We start from the raw sequence: 21,419 nt of genomic DNA on the forward strand, positions 1-21,419 counted from the left end.
TTCTTTTTAAATTGTACCTCGAAAAGAGTCACACCTCAAAAAGAGTCACTCTGATACGACACCTAAAAGAAAAAGAGTAAATGTCATTTCTGATTCTTAATCATTTGTTCGATGGACTTTCCACCTCTTAAAAAATCTAAACACTCAAATTGGTCTCTATTTACTTTGATATATGTACGTTTCAGTTACTGATTAGGGATCGAAAAGGATAATAGACATGGACTGAAACGTACATATATCAAAGTAGATAGAGACCGATTTGGGAGTTTAAATTTCTTAGGGATTGAGAAGTGTAGAAAAATAAAAGAATCCAATTGGTATGAATAACCTGTTAATGGGCCACAGTCCATCTCTCTTACCCAGTTAAAGCCCAACCTGCGATAGGACCCTTTAACCCTAATTCCCAAAGCCAATAAAACCCAAGCACCGTTCTTCGCTTCCAATTTTCGCAGGTGCAGAGCTCCACACGAGTGTTACGATCCCCTGCAACAGCTTCACCACCGCCGCTACCATGGTAGACCTCTCCTTCCTTTCTGAGCCCTTAAATTGTTCAATTTTGAATTGGTTTCGTTGATTTCAGTGAATTGATCGATATGTGTAGGTGAACGTTCCGAAGACAAAGAAGACGTACTGCAAGAGCAAGGAGTGCAGGAAGCACACTCTTCACAAGGTTACCCAATACAAGAAGGGCAAGGATAGCATCGCCGCTCAGGGTAAGCGCCGTTATGACCGCAAGCAATCCGGTTATGGTGGCCAGACCAAGCCCGTCTTCCACAAAAAGGTAAGTCTAATCCTTATCACCTTTTTTCATTACTTGCAGGGTAGCCTGTCCTAGACTTTAGGGTTCAATCCTAGAGAAAAAATTGAGGAGGGAAGGGGGTTTAGTGGTCTAAATAGTCCTAAAAGATCATGCTTTTTCAGATCCTTTTTTTCTGTAGGATAGATATCAGTTAGGTGATGTAATTTAGAGGAATAGATTATTAATCTCCTTAGGTATTGGTCAATTGTTGTGATACTCGTTAAAGTTGATTTGTAATTGAGCTGTTACTTAGATTGTTGATTTATGTTCTGTTAAAAATAGGCCAAGACCACCAAGAAAATTGTGTTGAGGCTTCAATGCCAGGGCTGCAAACATGTCTCCCAGCATCCTATTAAGGTATTGACATGTGGTCTTGTTTCTTTCACCATTGTCTTCTTGGGTTTGGGCTGCGTAGAGTAGTAGTACCTAATGGTGTTCCTCCATGTTTCTTTTTTGCAGAGATGCAAGCACTTTGAGATTGGTGGTGACAAGAAGGGAAAAGGAACTTCCCTCTTCTAATTTCATTGCTCCAGTTTGCTGTTTCATCTTATTTTGTTTTTTATCCTTTGCTATTTGCAGCATTTTCTTTTTGCCAGTGTTAAGTTCTTAAAAGTCTGAAGATCTGTTAGCTATACTTAAATTTTGTACGTTGCGTTTGAGAAGTATTCTAATATCAATGACTAGTATCCTTTGTTTTCTTGGCCGTACATTTGTATTTTGTCTGGTACGCGATGCATGGCCGTATTTTGATGGTATACTTTTTAAATCTGCATAATGCATAAGGTGCTTAGCAGTTAAATGATGAGAATAAATGTTTCATTTGATATAAGGCTGTAACAAATGTTGCTTCCTTTCTATCACACACAGCAACAACCACTCCCAAAAGAGAAAAACGAAATAAAAAAAAGAAATGCTGCTTCATAGAATCAATTCACTCCACCGTGGCCTTGGAGAAAAGTATATCGTGTGGACAGTTGATAATTTCCGAGTGGTTGAATATCGTTGATTGTGATTCTAGTTAGCATTCTATAAGAGTACTTAAGACAACTCAATACACTCATGCGGTTAAACCAGTTGCAAGACACTAACAATGAAACAACGAAGAAAGGGACAGTGATGAGGTATGTCCAAACTAATGAAGCAATGTTTCTAATTTAATGATTTCACCTTCCGTGAAGCAAAAGACTCTCACTCGACATTTCATTTCCATCTTTTATTCAAGTGGATTTCTATTACTTTTCACATTTTTTTTTTTCAAAATGAATCATTTGTATAAGATTCATGTGGAGGAAGAATGTGGTTTCCTTTGTAGGATTTAAAAATTTCTCTTTAATGAGAATAGCCCCAATAGTTCTGTTGATACCCTCCCATGTACGTATTGTTAGCTTGTACATTTGGGTATGCAACTTGTCCCTGCATCTGCATCCCACGGTTTGCATATTGCTGCCACATTAGTTGCTCCTCCATCAACAACCTCTGTTTCTTTTCAATCTCTGACATTTGAACGTAGTGTGGAGGTGCCACAGCCAATGAAGCTGCAAAAGGGTCTGCACCAAACGAACTCAAACCACCTGCCGGAGATGGTGGTGCTGGCAATGCTAGCATGGCAGGTCTTCCAGCCGAGCCTAGTGCGAGGCTACTATTGCTGCCACTTACCCCATAACCTGGTCCTTGCATGGCTGAATATGCAGCTCCATGTTGGTACATACCATCCAACAACAAGGTGTCAAAGCCTCCCCCAAGTGATGGCTTCTGGTTGGACAAGTTGCTTGCTGATTGAACCAATGCTGTTTCCCAATCTGCTGAATCATCAAAAGCGTGCCATGGAAGAGCTTTGGTGTCACTATTTGTTGCTGGTGCAGCCCCATCAAACAATGCCAAGGCTAGTTTGTCCCCATATTCATGACTTGTCACTGTATCATCTCCTAGATTCAATAGATCCCCCTCTGTTTGCTCTGGCTCTTCATTCTTGGGCTCTGCTTCCTTTGTTTCTTCTACTGGCTCCTCCTTTACTTCTTCTGGCGGCGGCAGCGCCTTAATTGCATTCATATCCTCCTGTGGTTCAGATTCCTCTGCTTTTTCATCTTCACTTTGATGTTCTTGTTGTTCTAGTTTTCTACATTTGGCTATTCTGGACTTCTCTCTGATGTAGTTATCCATGAGCTCCAGTTTCTTGGCTGTTACCTTCTCTAAATCCGGATACTCGAATGCGCGCCCAATGCCTATGGACTTGGACCAGGTATAGAACATGTCTAGCTCATCGTACTGCTTTCCAACGCGGCAGAAAACATCATACACTTTGCTGCATTCTTGTACCTCCATCTCTTCGGCGAAACGATCGATTAAGATGCTCATGATCTCTGTCATATCATGATATATTTGAAAGCTCTCCTTCACAATAGGATACAGAGCCACTATCACAATACGATGGGTCTTTGCCACTCCTGCCATGTTGAAAACAACAATAAGAATCAACTAAGGGAATAAATAAGATAATGTGAATTTGTTTGTTCTGTGCTACTACAAACCTGTGGGACGGCAAGCTATAAAGCGTTCAAGAAGCAACTGCAAATGCTGCATCTTGGAAAATAGTAGCTCGGTCCTAAAATCATTCAAAGGTGTGGCTTTTGTACTGACTTCAATATCAAGATCCTTGTCTTTATCTTTATCTTTATCTCTGTATATATATCTTTCTCTGTCTCTGTCTTTATCTCTTTGTCTTTGCTCATCATCTTCATCAAAACCAAACCTGCTGCGCTTTCCGCGCCTGTTCTGCATCTTGTACTCAAGCCTTTCATCAAGATACAGGGCGTAGGTGCGCACAAATGCAGAGAAATCCCAAGAACTAGAATAGGACCTGTCCCTGAAATCAGACATGTTGAGAAGGCGAGTGCCGCGCCTAGTTGAGAAGAATATTTCTTGCTCATAAGCAGGATCTCCATCTGATAGTAGCCTTTGAATGAGAATGAGGGATTTCAAAGCAACCGTCCAACTTTTTGTCTTGCTTAGACGCTTGGAGATGGTGCTAACGCAGGCGCTAACGTAGGCCCTCGAGTAACATGTTAAGCTCAGGATCTCCCTAACGTGCTTCTCTTCAGCAGGGTACTCATCATGCCTTGTTGCCTTCACAATTGCCACTTCAAGATCCCCCAGTGAGCTGCTGCTTCCCACCTTTGCTAGCCCTATGCTTGTTTTATCCTTAACTGCTCCAATGGCTCTTCTCAATTTGCTTGGACCCATTCTGATGGTTAATCTGTCATCAACCTCCAACTGCTTCTGGAGGTTGAGAGAACCAGGACAAGATGCTTCTTTTTCTTCAAACTGTTAAGCTCTCAAGGGGAACAAAAGAAAAGAGAAGAGGATAGAAACAAAGATAGTCTACCCTCTCCCTCTTCCTTTCCTTTCCTTTCCTTTCCCTTTGCCTCTCTCTCTCTCTCTCTCTCTGTTCATGCTTGGGTCCAAACATCAGGACTTGCCTCAAATTAGAAAAGCTTTCTCCGTTTTGTTAGCATCAAAATGTGGAATCCAAATAATAATGTATATGCATTTCCCTTTCTTCACCGTTGACCTTTTCAACGCCACCTTCACCTATTTAGGCCTTCTAATTTTAATTTTAGTTCTGCAATGCATTACATATTATTCATGATTCTATATTGATATTTCTGTTTTCTATTTTTAACTAAAATATTTTCCCTTCCTAATATAGAGTCTGAACTGGCTTTCGCAGTTTAACTTGATATGCAAAATGCATGCATGCATGCAACCAATATCTTGGCTGTTTTTGTCCCAAACATTAATTTTAATTAAAAATTAAAAACTGAAGAAACAAAATTAGAAAGATTAACATACACAAGACAACATTGCCAAACTTAAGAATTGAGCACTTATATCATTAAGGCAAAATTAGAAACATTAAAGTAAAATTAAGATAATTTAAACAGTTAAGTATAAAATTTGAACAGCTTAAACATTAAAGATAAAGTAAAATATTTTGGATAATGTTAGGGATAAAAGAAATTTTACTTTAACTCTTTAATAACATAAGTTATAATTTTGAATTTAGCCATTATTATCAATTATGGCCAATGACACATTCTTAAATAGAGCTTCAATATGTGACGAATTAGTTTTTGACATGTCGGATTGGAGGATATTGTGAGAAAAAAAAAATCAATGGTGCTACTATTCAATTTTACTATAAATAAAAAAAGGTGCAATTGACCAATAATATTAACTTTATTTAATACTTAATTAATTTTTAATGATATTTTAAATCGGGACAGTTATAATATACAGATGTAAATTTGTATAGAGGTAAAGAGATTCTTTTTTCTTCATGCATTCTTTGACACGTGTCTATCTCTTTGTGAATGAAAGTTGGCTCTCAACTTAGCTTTGGAGTCTGAAGACGAAGGAAGTCTATGTATTAATATTTGAAGCTTGTTCACGTTCACATAAAATATGAATACATATTAAATTTGGTTTTTATACATGTCTTTCAAAACAATTGCAGTATTTATTTAAGGAAAAATCTGGGAGACTAGCAATTTTTTAAAATGTTGGTCAACATTTAACCATTAAAAAAATTGAATGATTTTATATTATTAGATTTAATTTTACACTATTAAAAACATTATTAATGATCAATTGATGACTACAAAACACAAAATTACTGGCCCCTAGCACTTATTTTTATTTAATTCTGTTAATTTAAATAATTCAATAAACTTTTTTTTTCAATATTTTACAATAATTTTAGTCTCATAATTAAATATACATTTTACACTTTTTTTTCTATAAGTATATTAATAAATTCAAAATCTATACTGTTAAAACTAAAAAATCATGATATAATGTGAATTTTATTCTGCAAATACTTAATTGGTAAAAATTATTTTAAATTATAATTTATATTTACATAGAAGATTAGAATACATCAAAATATATTTTTTATATTTATAAATTTAGATGCATATAAAAAAAGAATAATATTCACGGTACTACTTATTACAAAAATATTTGTCGAAATATAATTAAAAATAATCAACATAATTTTTTTATAATGTTCTTTAAAAATAACCAAAATTATTAGATTTTATTGTTATATTTGACTAAAATAATAACGAACAAAATTCATATATTTTATTTATTATTTGTTATTTATATTATTACATTAGTCGCTTTAATTATATTTGTTCTAATATATATATATATATATATATATATATATATATATATATATATATTATAATTTTTCTAGAATTTTTTAATCTCAAGATCATCCATATTAAATCATTAAAAATATATATTATAGTGTGAATACGTACCTTTACTCATAGAAATTAAAAATTAGAAATTAAAAATTAATGTAAGAATTATCTCAATCTTCCTCAACCAAAACCTTCTGTATTCCTAATAGAATGGCTGAATCGCAATTTCTCTGATAGGGAAAGAGTTGCCGAAACCATAGTTGTCAGAGCCGAACTGGTGATCAAACCGATCAAGTTATTGGTTCATTAGTTTATTGGTTCAATCGATAAATTACTGATTGAATTGGTAGAACCGGTCTTACATAAATAAAAAATATAAAATAGTAAAAAGTTGAGTAAAGTGATCGTTAGGTCCTTAGAGTTTTCAACTTTGGATTAATTAGCCCTTAAAAAAAAATAAAGTACCAATTTGATCCTCCATGATAATAAACGATTGACACATTATGTCCCTCTATCAATTTATCATATAAAATTTAATAGTGATAATTATATGTCCTATTAATTAGTCCTAAATCGAAATTCTCGAAGACCTATTACTTGATTCAATATTCTAAAAAATTTAAAATAAATATCTTCACTAATATTTTAATATGTAAATATAAATATTAAAATATTTAATATTTATTTTAATAATTATATGAATCTTAAAGAATTATAAATTAAAAAAAGAATATAAAATTAAAATTAAATTAAAAAAATATAAAATAATTTAATTGTGTATATATATATAATATATATAATAAAGAGCACATTAACTAGCAAAGGAACAAAACACTCTGGTGGCATGCCTTGATAGAATGTAGCACTAGGCCTTCTATAAATTACGAAGAAGCACTTGTCAACTATGAATAAAAAAAGCACTGTCCTAGGCCTTTTTTTTTATTAGTTTTAATTTTTTTTATATTAGCTTTAATTTTTTTTTTTTGTAACAACTGCATTAATTAGATTAAATTAAGTGATTTTGTTTGTTGATATAACATATTAAGTGACACTCATAATTGAGAGAAGCTCATTCGAAACTAGAGTTGAAAACGCCTCATTTCGTAAGAGAATGTCATCAGTAGAAAAAGCAAAGGAGGATTGATGGCATGAACTGGTATGTTCTATCCGCTATTTTTCTAGTAAAGTGAGGTAAGTTTAGCCTTGTGTGACCTGAAATCGGCGGTAATCCATCGAGAGCTGATTCTATCTATCAATAGGCTCTGCCACTTCCTCGGAGGAACCACCTATTGTTGATTCCTTTGTAATGTCTGATTAACACTTACAAACTGCGGCCAGCTTCCACCCAGACGACAAAAAACGTGAGCGCCTGGCGCGAAAGGTTGCTTTGCTTTACTAAAAAAAAATAGAATAATCTAAGGCGCGTTCCAATATATATTTAGGAGTCTTAATTGACTATTAACATTATTAGTTTATGAAATTAGATCAAATCAAAACTTAATTGAGGACAGTACTTGAGGTATTGAAATTCCTTAATTTGGAGTTGATTTGATCTAATTTCATAAACTAATCATGTTAATAGTTAATTAAGACTCATATGTGTATGTTAGAATGTCACTTAACATATTACATTAGTAAATTTTGATACCATCAATAAACAAAGTGATGTAAGGACTAACATGACTAATTTAAAATCTTTAAAGAACGAATTTAATTAAAAAAAAAAAATCAACGATCAATTTAAAGAACGTGTAATCTTTTATAGAGACTAATTTTGACCATTTATTTAATTTTAGTTGTTCTTAAAAAACCTTAAAAAAAATCGCGTTGGTCATCTTCAACAAAAATATTTGTAGTGGATGGTAATATGAGTATTACATTTTTTTTTTTTGGAAAACAATTATATGATGATGTTACATAATTACACCAAGTTAGTTTGATAATTAAGTTTAATCAAATTAGTTTAATAATTTTGTGACACAATATAAACAACCTTAAGTTAACAATAAGGAGGAGGCACATAAGAAAAAGTAAAAAAAAAAAACCTTCTTGAATTTGATTATAAAAATAATTTATTCATCTAATATTTTTTAATTTCTTTTTACTATATTCATTTAGATTTATAAATATAAAATCTCTAGTTTAAGTTATTCCAATACTTTGTATAATATAAATTATAATTTAAAATAATTTTTACCAAATCAGTATTTATAATAATAAATATTATGTTATATCATAATTTTATTTATTCTAACATGCATTATAAATTTTGAATTTACTAATATGCTTGTAAAAAAAATGTCAAATATATATTTAAATGTGAGATCAAAATTATTATAAAATACTAAGAAAAAAATTATTGGGTTATTTGGATTAACAAAATAAAATAAACAATGCTATCAATTATTGAGACATTTGTATAAAATTCAATATATTTGTAGGTGAACTGTACACAAATTTTTAAATAAATAGGTTTGTTTTATTTCCAAACTTTAAAGTCAAGCCATGAGCCAACTTTTTATTTACAAGACAAAAGATGAACACATGTCAAAAAAAAATATGATTAAAATAGAAACTTTGTAAATCTGTACAAATTTTCATCTGTACAGTATAAGGACCCTTTAAATCGATTTCGAACAATTTTTAGATTGGATAAATTAGTTTTTAACCAAAAAAAAAACTTATATATTGATTTTTGAATATTAAATAAATTAATTTCTAATGAAATAAAAAGATAAATTAACTATCATTTCTTAGAAGGTATAAATGATTTTTTTTTTTTTATGACGGAGAGAGATTACTCCTACAAAATGTTATTGTACCATATGGTTTACATATCCAAACTAGAGATCGATTAAATGAGACAAAATATCAGAACAATATCATCAAATTGAATTACTTCCACGTTTCTGCAAGCACCTAACATAATGCTTGTATGAAATTTCACAGTTTACTGTTAAAAGTAGTAAAATTATTAAAACCTACATAGTAACTAAACCTTAAATGAATGACAGAATTTAGCTTTTACGTTTCACTTTATAAGTTTCATGATGATTGATGAATGTTAATGGTATTTATTTGTCTAAGTCATTTTTTTCCAAACATAAATCATTTGGTTATAAAATATGTCAAAATATGCAGTTCTAAGCATCTGAAATGACAAATCTTAATTACAATTATAATCAAATAATTAGAATTTGTTAGTATCTTCATTTAACATTTTGTTCTTTTGCAGAATTTTGATCTCTTTATTTCTATGAATTAGGTGAATACCAGATTTCAAATTAGCAGAAGTGGAATCATACTAATACATTGTCTTGTGATCAACTGATCATGGTAACTTAAGTCCAAAAAAAATTTTATAGGTCAAAGAAATAGATCAAGTCAATGGATGGAAGAAAATTTTTTACTTTCTCTATTAATATACACAAATACTTCTTTGTTGTCTCTAACAAAACTTTTAACATGATAAAATATAAATATTATGTCTTCACTCATCTAAATACCAAAACATAAAATTATGTCACAAGTTAACCAGGCAACCAACACAATACAACAACATCACAACAGAATAAAAATTTCAAACACTTACATTATTTTTGTTATTATTAAATACCTATCCATAACCACTTCACAACTCTTACTTAATCTACACCTACAACATGCTGTCTATGAAGGATTAGTTCGTAAAATTTAGGTGAAGTTTTGGGATACTTGTAATTTTATAGAGAGAAAAAAAGAAAATTTTTTTTTTATATAAAGTACCCACTTGAACTTATAATAAAAATTTTAAGGGATTTATTTGGCTTTAAAACGTCAAAATTTTCAAAATCAGAAAACAAAAGTAGAGACGTATCTATCCTCTTAAAATAACGTCGTTTAGTGTTGTGTCAAAACGACATTATTTTAGCCACATATCCAAAATTTTACCTGACACATTATACCTACAATTTTCAAGTAAGATAAAAAAATGTCGTATTAACCGATTCAATCTAATTTAAAAAGATATATAACATATATCTAATAATTTTAAAGATGCAAGACTTAATTAATTTTTTTGAAGAACAAATCTATAGCACTACCAAATTTTTAGGACCAATTTGGGATATTAAAAAAGGATTAATGAACTAAGAATTTGATCTTGGGTTTGGACATGGCGAAAACCCAAAGAAATTATCTGACTGGACCCGCGAAACATGCCACTTGCCACGTGTCCATTAAGAGGATTGAAATTCCATTCTTACTCATTGAACGTGGCAAGTCCCCTCACCTCGATGAGTAGTGCAGTGCTGTGACTTATGAGTTATGATACTTTTGATGAGAAACCAAAGCATTTGTGTGTCCAAAATCAAAAGCAAAACAAAGAACTGCTTCTTTGTTTCGACTTGCCAGTTGCCACCGCAATCTGCTTCATTTGTACTACCGTTCCGACAAGAGGTCTCATCAGCAACGAAGCTTCCATGGTGGACCCCATGCAAGTTCAACACCATTCCAATGGGTTTCTATTTTTCTGTTGCCAGGTAAATCAAAATGTGCAATCCCTCCTCTAAATATTTAGCCCCAAGGATAATATCTTTTTAGCCCCTTTTCTTTCTCTAAAATAAACGTCTAATTGTTTTTTCTTTTTTCCAAAAAAAAAAAAAAAATTTGTCGACTGAAAAAATAATTGTGTGGTCTGTCAGACAACCGTGTGACCACCCACCGCAGTCGTTGCGGTGAGAACGATCCTCCACTGCCACAGATGGAAGCCTCCAAGGAGGATTCGCTCTGGACCATTAATCACGCTCTGATCACACGGTCATGATTCATCAACCAGACTTCGGTTCCTGTCTCCTTAGAACTCAAGGATACAGTTGTACGAGCCTATAGAACAGATCCTGTTCAAGTAAGGTCGTGCCCATGTGTTTCGCTCTTTGATTATATAAACGCTCTTGTTTTGCTAAGAACGACCAATGTGCGACTAACTTCGCTTCCCTTGTTAACCTCATCAGTTACTCTCTCTCTTTCTGGAATTGTATTTATTGATTTAAGATCCCTCAATATATATGCCAATAATGAAATGATGGTGATAGTAATGTTTTATAAAATGATGTAGTATTTTTGGTACATTATCAAGTAAATAGCATGAGAAAGACTGTGCACCAGTTAAAATTGCTGTAGGAAACTTGACTGGTGGTCCTAAACCTTTCTCGTCATTTCTCTTATCATATTATTAATAACCTTAATTGCCGCATTGTTCCAGCCTATGAGAACTGCATAATCATTATTTGTCTCCTGTTCTTATCAGTTTAATATCTGATACATGGGCTAATAGTCCATTTGAATTAAATCAGTTTTTATAGGGAGAGACCAGAGAGTCCATAGTGGTAGTTTGCTACTAAGACTCTCATGTGTCATCTTTGTCTTGCACTATAGCATAGTTCGGTACATTCATCCCACCCAAATCAGTTCAAATTATTCTTCGATGTTAGATTAGGATTTAAGAATTCAAAAAATGGTGTTGATGGATTATAGGGTTCTGTTGTGGCAGAATACAAAGTGTGACCCATTGATGCTTTGTTATCATTCACATTAGGTACTTTAGTAGAAGATCAGTCTTCAATCTTATGTATGAACAATTCTGTTATGAAATTCTACCTAAAATTAAAGCTTACAATGGTGGCATATATATATATCTGAAATATCAAAACAAATTAATTGAATGCTCAATTCAGTTTTATGGTTGATCTTGAATATTGATGCTTGATTAGCTAGACTGTTATACTGTTATAACAGGAACAGATGGAAACCCTGAAAGCGAGTGAAATCTGGGCCATTAATCACACTTTGATAACACGGTCGTGGCTCATCGACCATGTCTTTGGTTCAAGTCAAGGATAAGCGGTACGAGCATATAGAACTGATCTTTTTTTCCAGGTATACAATTTTGTGTTCATGTATATATACACTTATTTAGCTGCATTCATTAAGAATGATATGTAAAATGTTTGTAACCATTCTGGATTTTCTAATAAAGTTGTAAGAGTGGTTTCATGACTGTAAGATGTTTCTTACATAGCAACATTTATCTCTAATCATAGACTCAGTGGCTTACTTGAAAAGAATTGTAATATATACACAATTTTTTATATATAATCTCTTATTTTTATCTTATTAATTCCCTTCATAACAGGATTATGACTTTTTCATGTGGGCAGATCATGAATTAAGATGTGAACCCCATACACTCAACTTGCACAAGTGGAAGGAGATCATAACTGAGTTCCCGAGATACTAGTGAATTTATTAATGAACTAGAATAAAACCCGCTGGATGCGCAGACGGTAAATTAATGATAGTATATAATAAATATTAAAATTGACTATGTTTTGTAGAATCAAATTAAATATGTATAAACTAAAGTTAAATTTAAAAGGTGTTTTCTTTAAAATAATTTATAGTACAAAAGATTTGGATGTTGGAGTTGTACAAAGTGATATTTTTATTTGGTGGTTTGATTTTTGTATTTGTTTTGGTTGATAGACTTAGTCTTCTTATGTGATGCTCGTCCTCCTTTTTCTTTATTGGTTATTGTTAAAGTTGTTTTTTTCTTTCTGTGGTAGATTCCTGTAAAGACATATTCTTTATGAATTGTTGAGTTGTATACACTTTCTATTGTGTTGTTTGTTCCATCTTTGCATGTATGTTATTCTTCTGAAAATGTGTCTTGAATTTGTATGATTTTCTTTCTCCTTAATTTTTTGATGTTCATACAGTTTTTCAATGACATCTATAATAAAAAGAACAAAAATGTGTAGATTTATTTTAAATAAGTTATTTTTAATAAGAATAATTGAAATAGTATAAAGTGAAATTACCTTTTAATATTTTTCTTTGACTCACTCTTTTAGACAATGTCTCAATTGATGCAAATTCAAAATAGTGTTAGAAAATGTTCAATTTAAAAATACAATTAAAAATATAATAAATATGTTTGTTTTGTACCTTTTCATCCAATATAATCATTTCTAAAAAAAGAAATTTTTCTTCATTTGTGGGTTATTAATGTTTTTCATATATGAATTATGCGAATTTTGATAAACCAATTGTCTGTTTGTTTGGTGATATTGTCCAAAGAATGATGCTCCATTGAGTAAGTTTGAGATGTTATGCATTGCAAAAATAAATTTCTTGTACTAAATTTGATGTTATTTGAAGAAGGGTTTTGCTACGTAGATAATGATTTTTGTAGACAATGTGAACAATAGGCTCTAGAATTGACCCAATAGTGACAAGAGACTTACATAAGTAGTTCAAATAGTATGAAATTTGAATATTTGTAACGTAAAATTTATTATGATTAATAAATTATTATGACATTTGTTATTATGATTAATAAATTATGACATTTGTAATATGTATGTTTATTACATTTGATGAGTTATTTATAGAAATTAATAAATTAATTATTAGGGTTATAAATTTATTGTATTGTTTATAACGGTAAAATATAATAAATATAGAGATATAAATTCTTGTAGGTTACAAATTTGGTTAGACACTATTAATAAATATAGAGATATAAATTCTTGTAGGTTACAAATTTGGTTAGACACTATTAATGTCTAATTATTATCATTAGTAATTTTGTAGTCTAATTTGTATATATTTCTATTACTTGTATGTTTTTTTGTATATTTTATTTTTTTGCTGATTTAGAAATAATAGTTGATTTGGCAAAAATTTAGTGGTTGATTCTAAAATTTTGTCAAGTAAACGATATTGCTGACATTATCTATCTACTTTTATATATTAAGAATAGATTATGGCCAATGACAGACTCTTAAATAGAGTTTTGATCCGTAACGAATTAGTTTTTGACATGCCGGATTGGAGGATATCGTGAGAAACAAAAAAAAAATCAATTGTGCTACTATTCAATTTTACTATAAATAAGAAAGGATGCAATTGACCAATAATATTAACTTTATTTAATACTGAATAAATTTTTAATAATATTTTAAATCGATTTCGAACCAATGTTTAGATTGGATAAATTAGTTTTTAACAAAAAAAAATCATATATATTGATTTTTGAATATTAAATAAATTAATTTCTAATGAAATAAAAAGATAAATTCATTTCTTAGAAGGTATAAATGATTTTTTTTATGACGGAGAGATTACTCCTACGAAATGTTATTGTACCATATGGTTTACATATCCAAACTAGAGATCGATTGAATGAGACAAAATATCAGAATAATATCATCAAATTGAATTACTTCCACGTTTCTGCAAGCACCTAACATAATGCTTGCATGAAATTTCACGTTTTACTGTTAAAAGTAGTAAAATTATTAAAACCCACATAGTAACCAAACCTTAAATGAATGACAGAGTTTAGCTTTTTACGTTTCACTTTATAAGTTTCATGATGATCGATGAATGTTAATGGTATTTATTTGTCTAAGTCATTTTTTCCAAATATAAATCACTTGGTTATAAGACAAACTTGTGGGAAAAATCAATTTCTAAAATCCAAACACAGTACAAGGTACATTGTGCTTCCATATTGATAAACAAAATTCCCTCATGGACTAAAACTACAGTGCTGTGTATAGTAACTGAGGGACAGCACCATCTAACTGAGAAATCTAAACATACTTCCCTCTGTATTTAGGCTTTGGATCCTTGATAAACTTAGAATCGCCGGCCTCCGGTAATTGAGCATCAATTGGACTAAAAACTGCTGAATGAAGATTACCATCTTGCAACCACTTAACATGGTTCTCCCTAAACTCGAGGTGTTTTAACCTTGCAGCCTCGGCTATTTCTTTGGTGTAAGCGCCAACCTTGACCATCGTCAGTAATACCCTGCTATAACGCGAACTAAGGATCTGCTCAGAAGAAGAAATCAGTTTAAAACATGGATGCTCTGGGAAATGGGTTTCGGCACAATCATCGTCTCTCAATACGGGATAGAAGAACACAAGCCTGCCCCTCATTGCGAGCATTTTGGCTGCAAGATCGAGCAAATCATGCACACACTCTACTAAACTGTAAGGCGCTGTTGATGGTATGTGATCCGTCCTCTTGTCATCAGGGACAACATACGGTTCCACAGCCCCCTTTAGCAGCTTCCGCCCACCAGATTTGCGTCCCCCAGCTCGCACTCCATAAGGAGGATCACATATTATGGCATCAAATATCTGCAATAAACAGCAAAATCATCTACAAACTAGAATTCAAAATCGCTTGAGTAAATTTGCAATCATGCAATAAATCCTCAACTTGAGAGTTGAGACATACAACAATATAGCAGAAAGAGCCTTGGAAGCATAAGTACAAGATTTTATTTCCAAAAAATTACCTCTTTCAGCCCAGAACGCCAGGGAGGGCGATTGTTATCAGCCCTTAACAGACCTACTGGCATTGGCAATCCATACTGCAAATGTACAGCATAATCAGTGCACGGTAAGGAGATAAACATTATAAAATATGATTTATTCTAGCACATTCAGACTTTTATAACAGTATGGAAAAAGTGATGCTAAATCCCAAGTATACACAACTTGTTCCAGAGTCCAGACATCACAAAACAATGGTAAGTGTTTGGCAGATTACCTGCTCAAAATTGCTCCATACATTACAGTTAGGACCACGTCCATCACGCACTACCCTAATGTCAATGTCAGCACCCTGAACAACTCAGATCAGTTATTGTCAAAACCTTCGGCATGCATATTGATATGAACATGCTAAGAAATTATTGCAAATAGTGAGAAGCTGGACAAGCAGCAAAACAGAAGAAGAAAGCCAAAGCACACCATGGTCAGTGCTCCAAAGTGAGCAGCTCCAACAAGAATACTTCCAGTTCCAACGAAAGGGTCATATATTAGTTTCCCTGAAGTAGCAAGTGCTTGGTTGGCCATTAGAAAAGCCATTTCAGCGTCCATGGCAGTTGGACCAAGATAGGTACGACTTTTCAACTGATATGTTGGTATAAGCTTCCTATCAGCACCACCAACTTCACGACCAAAGAAGATTCTCCTTTGAACAATTGGAGGAAGACCATTGTTACGCCCATAATTATCAATTTCTATAAGCCAGAAGTTGTGATCAGGGTTTTTCAACTTTACTTGTCCCTGCAAACAAAATGACATAATAATGACGAAAACCAAATACATTCTTGTAATATATTAACATTGAGAAAAAGGCAGTATAGTAAATAATGAGAAATTTGACTCATCATAATATATTAGCATTAGCATTCATAAGCTATATAAGGCAAGAAGACTCAATGAGAAGCTCAAATGAAAACTGGTGGAAAGATAAGAGATTCATTGAGGGAAAAAATGTAAAACAACAGAGCAGCTAATCTGTGTCCTGCCATAACATGTGGTGGTCTGCATGGATTAAGCGATATTACAGTGTTTTACATTAAAACAATACTAGCTAAGTTTGAAAATTAGTTCTGATAAGCCAATATCTGAAAAATAATTCTGGAAGCTCCCAACAAATTTTGAAACGACATTTTCATCACAGGCAGACCAAATTAGAGAATATCAGTTAACAGTAATCATTCAATGCTATTTTTGAAAACAAATAATATATTATAACAACCCTATATAAACCTACAAATCTTACAAAACACACCAGAAAAGGTCGTCAAGAGGCAGAAACAAAGTCAGTTTCCTACAAAAAGCAGCTTCAATTTACAATACAAATAGCATCATTCCAATTAGAGGACACCACACCTTGAAAGGGATATAAGCCAGCCCTTGAATGAGTTCCTTCTGTTCATCGAGACTCATAACCTTCCCAAAGCTGTCAACAGTAATCTTGAAAGTGCTACCAGCTTCCAAGTATGGCAGCTTCCTCTCATCAGGGTAACTCAAAACAGAATCTTTCAACTCCTCATAGCTGCCCCCTTCTCCCCAAAGCTCATACAATCCCTTCACAAGTATGCCTACAATAAAATCCCCAATTAAAAAGCTAAGAACTTGAAACACACCCACTTCACAAAAAAGAGAAATCAGCACCAAAATCATAATGGGTCAAAGGAAAAGTGAGAACTTTACTTCGGTTGGCAATGCTGCGAGCGACTTGCTCTGAAGGGAGATTGACAAAATGGAAAGGAGAATCGGGGTGGTGGTGAATAGGGAGCTTCCACTGCAACTGTGATGGAACGTCGCCGTTTTGTTCGTCCTCAAAAGCACCGAAGAGATGAGCCAGAGATTCCACTTCGGGTTTTCTGTAATCCAACAACCTGTGGTAGAAAACGCATAAATACCACATTTTTAGACACAGGGCTGAAAATGAATGAATCTGAGTTGAAGAAAGAAAGAAGCAGAAGAATGGTGATGCTAAACCCAGCACAAAACCCTGGCTGCCTCCAGACTTCAACTTTTCTTTCGTTGTTGCAAATTTGTAAATTCAGCGATTTCGAGGGCGAAAATGTAAATACCCTTAAATGTCAAATTATAATTCAACCCCCGTGTTATGTATTTTACTAATTTTAGCATTCATCTAAAATATGGTCATTGGTCTAAAGAATTTTTTAAGGGTGTTACTAATATAATAATTTGCCTTAAAAAATACGGTAAGTTTGACTTACATTTTTGTTTCAAATATTTTCTATTTTTTAGGATTTTATAAAAGAATATAAAAATAAAAAAGCAAATTTTATTGTATTCGGTTGCCATTTTTTGTAAAATTATAAAATATAAAACATTAAAATAAATATAAAAAATGAAATTACAAATTAAATTTTAATTTTTAAATTTTTATATTTATTTGTTAAAAGTATACAAAATAAAAAAAATTTGTTACCTTTTTAAATTAGTGGTATATATTTTTGTGTATTATTTTAATTTTATACCATTAAAAACATTTGAATCTTTTAAAAGAATTGTTTGACATAAAATTACTGGATTTTAAAAATTAAAATATCTTTTTATTTTAATAATAATTATAAAAAAATATATAAAAATTTTATATCTAAATTTTTTAAAATATATTTAATATTTAATTATTTTTATTAATCTTTAAAATATTGTAAAAATTTATTTATCTATTGTATTTTTAAAATTATTTTTGTTAATAATATAAATTTTTAAATATTATTTTAATCATTTATTTTTTACATAAAATATGATAAAAAAATTAATTTTTTAAATTTAATTTTAATGCTGTAGTAAAATTATATTTGTAATAAATTATATAAGGTCACATTAATAAAAATAATTATTGATATTAAAATAAAATTAAAGTCTTTTTTATATATTATTTTAGTAGTTTTGTTTAATAGAAAATCCGCGTGGAATATGGGAGGGTAGGTTACGAGGTTTACACACACACACTTGGTGAGTGTAGGGGTAGCAGCAGAATCTCACGTCTTTCGTATCTCGTCTCTGTTAGGTTTTCTCTCACTCTCCCTCTCTGCCTCGCTCATCGCTACGGTATTCTTCCCCCATTCCTTTTTCTAACTCTTTTCCCTTTTCACGTAATTCGCTTTTCTTTGCTTTGATTCCGCCCTAAAATTAAGAAAAAGGTTCTTTCTTTTTTGTGTGGAGGAGGGTTGGGGGGGCTTGGCCCTTCATCTGGTTTCTTAAGAATTTGGGGACGGTAAATCTTCAAATTTTTAATTAATTTGGGGAAATTTTGAATTTTTGTGCGATCATGGAACATGTGCTTTGTGTTGCTTAATTTTTATGCTTAATGGGAACAGCAGAAACAGTGCACGGGATTTTTTACATATCATATTCAATTTGGTAAAGTATATAGTTTTGTTTATCCACAGTGTGAATTCATAGCTTTTTGTCTTTCTTGTTAAACTATGAGCTATGCAGATTCCAGGAAGTTCATTGTTTTGTGGTACTTATTAACATTTTTGTATGTATGTTTATATTTACTAATTGGGAGAATACACATACCGAAACAGAGATGTATGGGACTGGAGTGGAGGCAGGTTTAGGGTTTAGGGTCTAGTCTCAGTTACCAAACGGTCCACATTTTTTGTTGTTGATAGGATCCTGTAAAAGTGAATTTCCTACTTGATACCAAATACAATCTCAGGAATTTTTCTTCTTTTTTTTTTTTTAATGCATTTATGTCCATCTGTCGATAAACAGGGTTATGATATACTATGCCAAACTGCTAAAAATATGAGTTAAGTTTCTGGTTGATTGACTGCCTCGTATAGTATCCATAACATGGTTCACTGCATATAGCCCAAGTCCCATCAAATGAATTGAATGTATTTAATTATAATAATGTGCTTCTTTTTATGAGAAATTCCTTTCTAACATCTTGTTTGAAGTGAGCTGCAAACTGGGTTTGCTCATGGGAACTGTTTTCTTTCACTTATTTATTGAGACTCTGGGATGGCTCACCTTGCTTAATCAGTTCAAAAACATCATGTGTTAATGCTTGTTGTGTTGCAAATGTGCGGCTTAGAATGTCAGACGTCGAAGAATATCGCTGCTTCATTGGTGGCCTTGCATGGTCAACATCTGATAGAAAGTTAAAGGATACATTTGAAAAGTTTGGCAAGCTTGTTGAAGCAAAGGTAATCAATCTAACCTTCTATTTCTTGATGCAATCATTGTTCAGTCTCTTATTTCATGTTCATATTTCGAAGTTGGTTTATGCTGTACTTTTGGATGATGTCTTAAATGCTTCTCTTTTTTTTCATTAATTCAGGAAGGATATGCAATATCAGTTAACTTTTTCTTTTTTCCTTTTTTTAATATAATTAACAAATCAAGGAAACAATATCAGGACAACCTTGTAATGTAGTTAAATACTTTAATACTGGATTTTCATACTATTATGTATGATTAAGATATTTTTTACATTGTCATGCGCCATATTTTTTTTACAGGTGGTTGTTGACAAATTCTCTGGGCGCTCTCGTGGTTTTGGATTTGTCACATTTGATGAAAAGAAAGCAATGGAAGATGCTATTGATGCTATGAATGGCATGGATTTAGATGGGCGAACTATCACTGTGGATAAAGCTCAGCCTCAACAAGGATCGGGTAGAGATGATGGTGACCGCCACCGTGATCGTGGTCGAGATCGTGACCGTGATCGCGATCGTAACAGAGATTATGGAGGCGGTCGAGGATCTAACGGTGGTGAATGCTTTAAGTGTGGTAAACCTGGTCATTTTGCTAGGGAGTGCCCTAGTGAAGGGGGAAGAGGAGGAAGGTATGGTGGCAGGGAAGGTGGTAGACATGGTGGAAGTGGTTATGGTCCTGATAGAAATGCAGATCGTTCTTCCGGCGGACGCAGCAGGGATGCTGGCAGGGATGGAGATTCAGGAAATGATCGATACTATCGTGATCGTGCTGGACCATATGAACGACGAGGATCAGGAGGTGCTCGTTAATCTACCATTGTCTTCTCATTGAGGTAAGCTACTTTATTGATATGTCCTCTTATCTCTTTATCTTCTTGATTCTGAATGGCATTGTTGTGCTTCTTTTTCAGCTTTGAAATTGGAGGGGTTGCTGTTACTGCTTCAAGTTTCTTTTTAGTTCACAATGTTCTGGGATTGTTGTTTGGATGGATGGATGATACCAGTGTTTTGAGATGCAATACTCAGCTCATATTTCAAACTCTTTTTATGTTCCTAAAGCCGACCTTTTGATCTGTTGAAATCTTATACATGCTTGACTTATGGTCAAATTTGATGATGATGTGCTCTATGCTATCTATAATTGCTGCTGGAATATCTTGTGAATTGTGACTTTCGTACATGGGGAGTTGCATATGACATATTTGCAGCCGGATTACCTGTTTCTATTGGAAAGTGTTTTGATGGCTGGGTTTTGGAAATGGTAGAGGTTCAAATGTGCAGTTTGCTGTATCTAATTTGGGGGAAGTTTTAGAAGTAGAATTCTCATTGGGCTATCCTGTTTCTGGATCTTTGAGTAAAAAGTAGTCAAGCGGGTAAATTGTTGAATATCAATCCAAACAACCTACTTTCTTACTTGCCAGATTTTCGATTTGGTCTGTGCTTTATTAATATAGTAATTGACATTTTGGCAGGATCTTTGGCTAAATGTGGTCTTTTTGGATTCATCATTGGGATCCTTTGTTGCTAATGGGATAGTGCATGGGTTTTTTAAACTAAAATTCTTTTCAGCTGCAACAGGCCATCAGCAATTGAACCAACATGCTATATGCATGACCCTTGTTTTCTTCATGGGGCACTGATGGAAGGGGGTTCTATTTTCTATGGTTGTGGCACGTTTTGGAAGATCTTGATGACTTGAGCAACTGCGATACCACTGTTTTTTTACACGTTATTTCTCTATTTTGGTGGAATATTGCTCTTGTCCAAAATTTTAACCTGCTTGCATGTGATGTTGGTTTTGTTTGCTGAGATCCAGTTATTAATCTTGCTATTGTCAAATTAA

The 21,419-nt window shown here is 32.6% G+C and overlaps 4 protein-coding genes, 1 long non-coding RNA gene, 1 other non-coding gene and 1 pseudogene across 6 annotated transcripts; 4 read left to right on the top strand and 3 right to left on the bottom strand.

Annotated features, from left to right (window-relative positions):
* The first annotated feature begins 307 nt into the window (after positions 1–307).
* LOC107631609 (large ribosomal subunit protein eL42) lies at positions 308–1,506 on the top strand. Its single transcript, XM_016335098.3, has 4 exons — positions 308–514; positions 602–781; positions 1,082–1,156; positions 1,259–1,506. Exons 1-4 carry the CDS (start codon positions 512–514, stop codon positions 1,316–1,318), a joined length of 318 nt encoding a protein of 105 aa, XP_016190584.1. The 5' UTR covers positions 308–511; the 3' UTR covers positions 1,319–1,506.
* A 622-nt stretch (positions 1,507–2,128) lies between these two features.
* On the bottom strand, positions 2,129–4,215 carry LOC107633875 (putative clathrin assembly protein At1g03050). The gene is made up of 2 exons (XM_021119885.2): positions 3,328–4,215; positions 2,129–3,243 (listed from the first exon to the last, which is right to left on the bottom strand). The coding sequence occupies exons 1-2, from the start codon at positions 4,037–4,039 to the stop codon at positions 2,129–2,131; spliced, it is 1,827 nt and encodes a 608-aa protein (XP_020975544.1). The 5' UTR covers positions 4,040–4,215.
* A 6,323-nt stretch (positions 4,216–10,538) lies between these two features.
* Positions 10,539–12,493, top strand: LOC148572669 (uncharacterized). The gene is made up of 2 exons (XR_015907187.1): positions 10,539–11,925; positions 12,207–12,493. It is a non-coding gene; the product is annotated as an uncharacterized LOC148572669 (long non-coding RNA).
* Positions 10,682–10,904, bottom strand: LOC148572670 (small nucleolar RNA U3). The gene has a single exon (XR_015880321.1). It is a non-coding gene; the product is annotated as a small nucleolar RNA U3 (small nucleolar RNA).
* LOC148572671 (U2 spliceosomal RNA) lies at positions 11,261–11,444 on the top strand (annotated as a pseudogene).
* A 2,010-nt stretch (positions 12,494–14,503) lies between the features above and the next one.
* Positions 14,504–17,417, bottom strand: TRM11 (tRNA modification 11 protein). The gene is made up of 6 exons (XM_016335094.3): positions 17,073–17,417; positions 16,749–16,960; positions 15,819–16,136; positions 15,616–15,690; positions 15,362–15,436; positions 14,504–15,200 (listed from the first exon to the last, which is right to left on the bottom strand). Exons 1-6 carry the CDS (start codon positions 17,287–17,289, stop codon positions 14,646–14,648), a joined length of 1,452 nt encoding a protein of 483 aa, XP_016190580.1. The 5' UTR covers positions 17,290–17,417; the 3' UTR covers positions 14,504–14,645.
* Positions 17,418–18,299: 882 nt separating this feature from the next.
* On the top strand, positions 18,300–21,047 carry ATRZ-1A (RNA-binding (RRM/RBD/RNP motifs) family protein with retrovirus zinc finger-like domain-containing protein). Its single transcript, XM_016335097.3, has 4 exons — positions 18,300–18,452; positions 19,450–19,561; positions 19,877–20,409; positions 20,488–21,047. The coding sequence occupies exons 2-3, from the start codon at positions 19,451–19,453 to the stop codon at positions 20,384–20,386; spliced, it is 621 nt and encodes a 206-aa protein (XP_016190583.1). The 5' UTR covers positions 18,300–18,452; position 19,450; the 3' UTR covers positions 20,387–20,409; positions 20,488–21,047.
* Positions 21,048–21,419: the final 372 nt, after the last annotated feature.

This window comes from Arachis ipaensis, chromosome B3, assembly GCF_059453495.1.
Source record: "Arachis ipaensis isolate K30076 ecotype BB chromosome B3, ASM5945349v1, whole genome shotgun sequence".
In the NCBI taxonomy this organism is placed as follows: domain Eukaryota; kingdom Viridiplantae; phylum Streptophyta; class Magnoliopsida; order Fabales; family Fabaceae; genus Arachis; species Arachis ipaensis.